We start from the raw sequence: 9,376 nt of genomic DNA on the forward strand, positions 1-9,376 counted from the left end.
AGATCCGTCACTCTTCCTCTTTGCTGGCTTCCAGACTTGGTTTCTGCTCGTCCTTGTATCTTGGCATATTGAATGGGAATGATGCCCTCCAGGGTCCTCCCACACCGATCAGCAAACTCTTGGTGCCTGTGGCCCATGGCAGAGCTTGGAGTCTTGTGTTTTAGAGAGGGAGATACTGGCTCTGGGACCACATGATTCACAGCGGGGAAGCATCCTTTACGGTGAGCGTCCATAAAATGGGGATCATAACAGAACCACAGTAGAACTGCATAAGGCAGGTAATAAGGGCTAAACGGTACCACCTAAGAAGGGCATCTAGCATGGTGCTTAGTACATAGTAGTCACTCAGTAAGCAATGAATGTAAATGCCTCCCCTTATAATTCCTGAAGGGACACTACTTTGTTATTTTGACTTCTCTGTATGACATTCTTTATGTTTTAAAAATGTTAAATGTTTATTTTTTAAGAGAGAGAGAGAGAGAGAGTGCAGAGGAGGGACAGAGGGAGAGGGAGACGCAGATTCTGAAGCCGGCTCTGGGTTCTGACCTGTCAGCACAGAGCCCGATGTGGGGCTTGAACTCATGGAGTGCGAGATCATCATCTGAACCGAAGTTGGATGCTTAACTGACTGAGCCACCCAGGCCCCCTGCTGTATGATATTCTTGACTGAATGATATAAAATGCTTTCTCTACATGAATTGTGTTAATCATATGATTTACTCTGCTTAGCCTGGTAAAATGATGTATTAACAATGATAAGTTTTCTTAGTTTGAGCTCTCCTTGCATTCCTGTGATAAACCCTACTTTTTATTTATTTATCTTTATTTATTTTTTTAAATTATTATTTTTTTTAACGTTTATTTATTTTTGAGACAGAGAGAGACAGAGCCTGAATGGGGGAGGGTCAGAGAGAAGGAGACACAGAATCTGAAACAGGCTCCAGGCTCTGAGCTGTCAGCACAGAGCCTGATGCGGGCTCGAACTCACGGACCCCAAGATCATGACCTGAGCCGAAGTCGGCCGCTTACCGACCGAGCCACCCAGGCACCCCTAAACCCAACTTTTTTTTAAAAAAGTTTATTTATTTATTTTGAGAGAGACAGGGCACATGCATGCATGAGTGAGTGCATGGGAGAGGGGCAGAGAGAGAAGTAGAGAGAATCCCAAGCAGGCTCTGAGCCATCAGAGCAGAGCCCAGGGCGGGGCTCAAACTCACGACCATGAGATCATGACCTGAGCTGAAATCAAGAGTCAGGTGCTTAACCAACTGAGCCACCAGGCGCTCCATGGCTTTTTTCACATATTATAAAGTCTAAATAATATTCCACTGTATAGATAATATCCCACATTTTCTAAATCAAGAGGAAGTAGAAAGCCTGAACAAATCAGTAACAAATAGGGAGATTGGTCAGTAATCAAAAACCTCTTAACAAAGAAAAGCCCAGGACGAGATGATTTCATGGCTGAATTCTACCAAACATTCCAAGAACTAACACAAATCCTTCTTAAACTCTTCCTAAAGTAGACGAGGAAACACCTCCAAACCCATTTTATGAGGCCACCATCACCTGATCCCAAAACCAAAGAGACTGCAAGAAAAAAAAAAACTCGAGGTCAGTATTCCTGATGATCACAGGTGCAAAAGCCTCAATATGATCCTGGCAAGCTGCATTTATATTTTATTTTTTAAAACCAGACCATCTATTATCTGTGACTAATTGTTGAAATCCTTAAGAAGAACTGATGCTGCAACAGCTGCCCTCTTGGGTTTAGGCGTTGTTCCTTCACAGAATCCACGCCTGACTCCACGGTACACAATTTTTACATGCCTGGTTCGACTGGTCCTGGTGGTTTTTCGTCTTTGAGCCTTGGCACTCTTCTGCTCGGCAGAATAGTCACATTTGCCACAGGTTGATTTCTTTCTTTTTGCTTTTTTAATGTTTATTTGTTTGTTTTTGAGGGAGAGCGAGAGAGATAGCACATGCGTGCATGTGTGCAAGTGGGGGAGGGGCAGAGAGAAAGAGAGAGAGGGAGACAGAGAATCCTAACCAGGCTCCAGACCCTGAGCTGTCAGCACAGAGCCCAACGTGGGGCTTGAACCTATGAACCGCGAGATCGTGACCTGAGCCGAAGTCAGACACTTAACCGACTGAGCCACCTAGGCGCCCCTGGCCCAGGTTGACTTCTGAAGGTGGCAGGCCTTAGGGCGGTGGCACAACACGTGTGTCTTATTGCAGTGCTTTCCAAATGATGATGTCCCCTTCATCATCTTGTTTCTGCAGCCAAGACCAAAGAGGTAAACTGCATTTAGCAGTACATTAAGAGGACGATGTACCATGGCCAAGTGGGATTTATCCCTGGAATGCAAGGATAGTTCAACACTAGGTAGGATTTAGACATCTACATTCATAAGTGAAATGGGCATCTAATTTTCATTAGAACATTGATCTCTGGTTTTAGACTCAGGACCACACCAGTTTCATGTTATCTGGGAAGCTTTCTCTTCCTTTCTCTCTCTCTCTCTCTGTCTCAAATTGTTTCTTGGCAGTTGGGTAAAATCCACTTAGAAAACCAAGAAACAGATCCCTAACTCTAAGGACACACTGATGGTTACCAGAGGGGAAGGGTGAACTAGGGGACAGGGATTAAGGAGGGCATTTGCTGTCATGAGCACCAGTTGATGTATGTGCGTGTTGAATCCCTGTACTGTACACCTGAAACTAATATTACACTGTATGTTAACTACCTGGAATTTAAATAAAAACTTAAAAGAAAAAAAGCACCGACATGGAATTTGGGGGCAATGGAGGTCTTGGTGACTCTTCAACTTTCCTAATACTCATTCATTTATTTTAGCGCTCTATCTTGTTTTCATGTGTATTTCTACAACTTCATCTATTTCCCAAGTCATTGATGGTAACGGTTGAATAGGAGTTCATCTAGTCCATCTACGTGGCTGTAACTTAGACACCAGCTGGAGGCCCTCCTGCCACAGAAAGTGTAGGTGAAACAGGAAACTATTTCCATCATACTCAACAAAATGCAAGTAGCAGAAAATCCAACTCAACCTGGCTTCAACCACACGAAGGACTTATCGGTTCCTGTCACTGAAGAAGTCTGGAGATTGGATGGACTTTGAGTCGGAGCTTCGTGTCGGGTTTTGTGCCGACAGCTCGGAGCCCGGAGCCCGCTTCGGATTCTGTGTCTCCCTCTCTCTCTGCCCCTCCCCGCTCACACTCTGCCTCTCTCTCTCTCAAAATAAATAAACACTTAAAAATGGTGTAAACAGAGATTTACCATATGATCCATCAATTTCCTAGGTATTCATAACTAAGAGAAAGGAAAACCTATGTCCACGTAAAGACTTACACAGAAACATCCATAGAAGCGTTATTCACAATAGTCAAACATAGAAACAACACAAATACCCAGGAAGTAATAAATGGATAAACAAAGTATGAGCTATCCATGAAATGTTGAACAACAAAAAGGAATAAGTCACTCGTACATGCTACAACATGGGTGAGGCTTGGAAACATGCTAAGAAAAGAAGCTAGTCACAAAAGACCATGTATTATATGATTCCATCCCTATGAAATGTTCGGAAAAGGCAAATCCATTAGGATGGAAAGGAGAGTGGGCACCTGGCTGGCTCAGTTGGTAGAGCATGTGACTCTTGATCTCATGAGTTGTGAGTTCAACACCCATATTGGGTGTGGAGCCTAGTAGAAGGAAAGAAAGAAAGAAAGAAAGAAAGAAAGAAAGAAAGAAAGAAAGAAAGAAAGAGAAAAGAAAGAAAAAGAAAGAAAGAAAGAAAGAAAGAAAGAAAGAAAGAAAGAAAGAAAGAAAGAAAAAGGAAAGGAGATAAGTCATTGCTTAGGGCCTAAAGTAAAAGTGGGAAAGAGGGGGAGGCTGGGTGGCTCAGTCAGTTAAGCAGCAGACTCTCCCTTTCAGCTCGGATCATGATCTCCCAGTTTTGTGAGTTCAAGCCCCGACTCGGGCTCTCCACTGACAGCTCAGAGGCTGAAGCCCTCTTGGGATTCTGTGTGTGTGTGTGTGTGTGTGTCTCTCTGTCTGTCCCTCCCCGACTCATGCTCTGTCTCTCTTTCCCTCAAAATAAACAAAAATTTTTTTTTAATTAAAAAAAAGAAAAGAATAAAGATGACAATAAATGGCCATGAGGGATCTTACTGGGGTGATGAAACTATCCTAACACTCTATTGTATTGATAGTTGCACAACTAAATTTAAAAAAAAATCACTGAGTTGTACGCTTCAAGCGGTTTATTATATGTTAAAGGGGGAGAAATGAGGAAGTGTTTCAGAAGCTCCCCCTGTGACTCACCGGCCCAAGCTGTGGCTCGGGGAATGGCGTGTCCCGACTGGTCTGGGCCCCGGTTCTGGCAAGGGAAAGCCCATCCCTGGGACCGGGGCTGTGGTCAGCCCCTTAGCACACAGACTGTGGACAGGGATCACTGTCACTACCTAAACAAAAACAGGGTACACGAGGAACGTGGCAATGGAAGATTGGTGGGTCACCAGCAAGGTATCGACGACACCCAGACTGGCTGCTGAACACCGCGGCTCTATCCCTGCATTGTCCCATCCGTTACCCACATTCTGTCTCCAGGCTCTGCCCAGGACAGAAAAGGGAGGCACGGGTCATGAGAAGAACCACTTCTTGAAAATGTGGAGTCTCACTTAGGGTCACTGACCGTCCTGGGGAGTTTGGGTTGGAGTGGTTTCCCGGGATGCAGGAATGAAGGTACCAACATTGAGGAAGTCCCAGGCAAAATGGGAGGGGCTGGTCACCCAATGACCTCACCAGGTAGATAGATAGAAGCATGCCTTTTTTTTTTTTTTTAAATAAAGTAACTATGGTTCTTTTTATTTTTCAAGTTTATTTATTTTGAGAGAGAGAGAGAGAGAGAGAGAGAGAGAGAATCCCAAGCAGGATCCTCATTGTCAGTACAGAGCTCAGTGCCATGAACCACGAGACCATGACTTGAGCCGAGTTCAAGAGTTGGACACTTAGCCCGACTGAGCCACCCAGGCGCGCCAGAAATACAGAAGCAGTCCTAGTGGATTGGTGAATCCTGGCGTCAGGCTGCTAACGGCACAGAAAGACAACTGGTCATTGCGTGCCTCTCGTGAAAGTGTATTCAACACCTCTTTTGAAATTTTCTGTTTGTTTATTTATATGCGTAATCTCCACACCCAACATGGGCTCGAACTCATGACCCCAAGATCAAGGGTCACATGGTCTACCTACTGAGCCAGCCAGGTGCCCTGACAAATGCCATAGTTCTTCAACAAATAAGTTGGAAAGGGGAAAAAACAGAGGCAGAAGGGAACCTATAAAGGCACTTAATATCAACTAATTGCAATGCACGGGTCTCGTTTGGATGCTGATTTTAACAAATTAGGCAGAAAAATTTGAAATTGAAATTTGAACCTTAACAGGATATTTGGATATGAACAGGATATTAAGAAATTGTTGGGGGCACCCGGGTGGTTCAGTCGGTTAAGCGTCCGACTTCGGCTCAGGTCACGATCTCACTGCTTGTGAGTTCGAGCCCCGCGTCGGGCTCTGTGCTGAACTTTCAGTCCTGCTACGGGACAGGCGCGTTGGCCTCATCTTCTTTCAGAGTAATGGGTTCTTGCATCTGGCCACCCTCAGTTCACGAAGGCCACCAGACGTGTTTTCTTTGGCTGCACTGTGTTTATTTAAAAAAAAATTTTTTTTTAACGTTTTATTTATTTTTGAGACAGAGAGAGACAGAGCATGAACGGGGGAGGGGCAGAGAGAGAGGGAGACACAGAATCGGAAGCAGGCTCCAGGCTCTGAGCCATCAGCCCAGAGCCCAACGCGGGGCTCGAACTCGTGGACCGCGAGATTGTGACCTGAGCTGAAGTTGGATGCTTAACCGACTGAGCCACCCAGGCGCCCCAGGCTGCACTGTGTTTAATACTCTCAGATTAATTGCCAGCATTTGACATTGGGCACATGCGGCTAAAAATCCAGATTCCCAGCATCTTCTGAGAAACAGGAGCTCTGGCAGCGTTGAAGCCACATTCCTGGACCGCGGTGACGGGGAGCGGATGGGGGTGTGCTCTGTCTGGTTCTCCGTGCTCCCCACTGCTCCCCACTGCCTCCCATTTAGCCCTAGGCCTGTGCTGTTTTTCTAATGCTCCTCCTGCTTTATTCGTTTCTATTGCCTCCTTCCTAAGGATTGACACCCCACCCCAACCTCTGTCACCCCTCCCCCGGCTTTGGCCCTGGGCTGGAGACCACGGGGTCTCTGTACATTTTTCCTAGGTGGCATTTCAGCGGCTGGCTGGAACAGACTTTGCACAGTACACACATCTGGATCTGTGTGTATCTCAGCCTTTTCTGTTCCACTCACACCGTGGCCCCGAGATACTCCGGGCTAGCTTTGCCTACAGAATTCGCTTCTCTGTGGTGCCTTGCCTTTAAGAACTTGCCCCATTTTACAGATGGAGAAGCTCCAGGGGACACAAACACGGGGATGTGTGCGAAGAAGAAACGCACTTGAAGCCTAGCGTGGTGTCCGAGCGGTTGCAGGCGTAGAGGGGTGTCCTCCGTGCAACGGAACATATTCAGCCACAAAAAGGAACCGAGTTCTGATACGTGCCACAACACGGATGGTCCTGGAAACGTTTTGCGAAGTGAAATAAACCACTTACGAAAGGGTACATTTCGTACGACTCGTGCGAGGTGCGTAGAAGAGGCAAACTCAGAGAGACAGAAAGTCAAATAGAGGTTACCAGAGGCTGGGAGGGGCGGAGGATGGCATGAGTACAGAGCTTCTGTTCGAGGGGATGAAAAATTTTGGAAATACGGATGATGGTTGCATAATACTGTGAATGTAAGTAATGCCACTGAACCGTTCCCTTAAAAAGGCTTAAAATGGCACATTTGATTACTTATTTATGTTTTAAGCTTATTTATTTATTTGGGGAGAGAGAGCGAGAGAGAGGGAGAGAGAGTATCCCCAGTAGGCTTCACGCTCAGCGTGGAGCCCGACACGGGGCTCGATCGCACAAACCGTGAGATCATGCGTGGCCTGAGTTGAAATCAAGAGTTGGATGCTTAACCGACTGATCGATTCACGTGTCTTCTGTAAGCATCGCGCACCTCGTGAGCAAAAATCGCCCACGATGAGGAGGAAGGAGAGGAGGAAGGGGAAGTAGGTACCATGTACATTTTCTATTGCTGCTGTAACAAATCACCACAAATTTACTGGCTTTAAACAACCAAATTTGGGCACCCGGGTGGCTCAGTCAGTTAAGCATCGGACTCCCGATCTCGGCTCAGGTCATGATCTCACAGTTCGTGAGTTCAAGCTCCGCCTAGGGCTCTGTGGCTCACAGCACGGAGCCTGCTTGGGATTCTTTCTCTCTCTCTCTCTCTGTCCGCCCCGCCTTGTGTGTGCTTGCACCCTCTCTCTCAAAACAAATAAATGAACTTTAAAAAGAGAGCTTTTTACTAAAAACAAATCAACAAAAAAACAGACAAATTTCTTCTCTTACAACTCTGTAGGTCAGGAATCTAAAACGGGTCACCAGGGCTGTATTCTTTCTAAAGGGTCCGGGGAAGAATCCATTAGCCTTTTTTAGCTTCCGAAGGCTGCCTGAATGCCTTGATCCTGCATCATTCCAACATCTGCTATGGTCGTCACCTCTCCCCCCACTCGCGTCCCCCTGACCCCTCTGATGAGGACCCCTGGGATTGCGTTGGGGCCATCTGGATAATGCATGACAAGCTCCCCACCTCAAGATTCTTAGCCCCATCTGCAAACTCATCTGCAAAGTCCCTCCTGCCGTGTAAGGTGAATATACCCGGGTTCTGGCAGATTAGGGTGCAGACGTCTCTGGAGGGTTCTTCTGCAACCTACCGCTCCCTGTGCCCAAATTTCGGTTTATAACCATTTACGCAGAAGGTTCCAAGATAAAGAAATAATCTCTTCTGCCTTCCAGTGGCTTCTAATCCTGCTGGGGAGACGGAATATTTCTGTGTCACAGAGAGAGTCCGCAAAGCCCCAGGCAGTGCAGTCAGTGCTGCCGTGGCTGGTGGCGGGTACGCTGAGGAGATTAAGGCCAATGCAGGGACCCGTTCTCTCTCTCGGTATCTCCTCTGCTCTGAGCTGCAGCTACAGCCCTGTACGCTGTGCCCCCCACCCCAAGCTGGGGCCCACCTCCCGGGAACCGCGGGTCTCGTGACCGCTGTCCCCTGGCGGTATGTGACACAGCCTTCCTTCCTTCTCATAGGAAGAGAAAGGCTAGAAGTTGGGCAAGACTTGGCTTTGGGAAAGGCGGGATGGCATCTCCTAACTAGGTCCGCAGAGTCCTTGGCTTTCTACTTGCATTGACTGCAATGGTCTGAATGTTCGCGTCCCTCCCCAAATCCCCGTGGTGAAATCCTGATCCCCAAACGGGACAGTAATAGGCGGTGGGGTCTTTGGGAGGTCCTTAAGCCTTGAGGGTGAGTCCTCGGGAATGGGATGAGCCTTTTGCAACGAGAGGCTTCAGAGGGCGCCCTTCTTCCGCCACGGGAGAAGATACAAGAAGTCTGCAATCCAGAGAAGAACCCTCACCTGAACACCTCGCACCCTGCTCTCAGACTTCCAGCTTCCAGAGCCGTGAGCGACAGATTCCTGCTGTTTACAAGATGCCTGGTCTGTGGTATTTCGTTAGAGCAGCCCACACGGACCGAGACACTGAGGCTTTGTTCGTTTGGACTCCGGGGACAAGGTTCTCAGGGTTCCGCTGACGTAGAGTCCGGAAGGTAAGTTGATGGTAAAACGGGGTGTGGTAAGGGTGAGGGCCTGTCCTCCTCCTCTCGCTTCGCAGAGCCCTGGAGACATTGTATCCCTTAGGAACGGGGCAGGACATGGGGCGCCTGGGTGGTTCAGTCGGTTGAGTGTCCGACTCTTGATTTCGGCTCAGGTTGTGATGTCACGCTTGTGAGTCTGAGCCCCGAGTTGGGCTCTGTGCCAGCAGTCGGAGGAGGCTGCTTGGGATTCTCTCTCTCCCTCTCGCTACCCCTCCCCTGCTTGTGCTCATGAGCTCTCTTTCTCTCAAAATAAATAAATCAACTTAAAAAAAAAAAAAAAGAGGGACACCTGGGTGGCTCAGTGGGTTGAGCGTTTGACTCGGCCCAGGTCATGATCTCACCGTTCGTGAGTTCCAGTCCTCCATCGGGCTGACTGCCGTCAGCACAGAGCCCGCTTTAGCTCCCCTGTTCCCCTCTCTCTCTCAAAAAGAAATAGAACATTAAAAAAAAAAAAGGAAAGAGAAAACGGCACGACAGTCCAAAGTACAGGAAATCAGCTAGTACATTATACACTGTGTG

General features: G+C 47.5%; 1 protein-coding gene across 1 annotated transcript; it reads right to left on the reverse strand.

The window, feature by feature from the left end:
• Nucleotides 1–1,715: 1,715 nt before the first annotated feature.
• On the reverse strand, nucleotides 1,716–2,270 carry LOC109278452 (60S ribosomal protein L37-like). Its single transcript, XM_019468804.2, has 2 exons — nucleotides 2,185–2,270; nucleotides 1,716–1,923 (listed from the first exon to the last, which is right to left on the reverse strand). The coding sequence occupies exons 1-2, from the start codon at nucleotides 2,268–2,270 to the stop codon at nucleotides 1,716–1,718; spliced, it is 294 nt and encodes a 97-aa protein (XP_019324349.1).
• Between the last annotated feature and the right edge of the window lie 7,106 nt (nucleotides 2,271–9,376).

This window comes from Panthera pardus, unplaced genomic scaffold, assembly GCF_024362965.1.
Source record: "Panthera pardus isolate Hobbes unplaced genomic scaffold, ASM2436296v1 HiC_scaffold_5, whole genome shotgun sequence".
In the NCBI taxonomy this organism is placed as follows: Eukaryota; Metazoa; Chordata; class Mammalia; order Carnivora; family Felidae; genus Panthera; species Panthera pardus.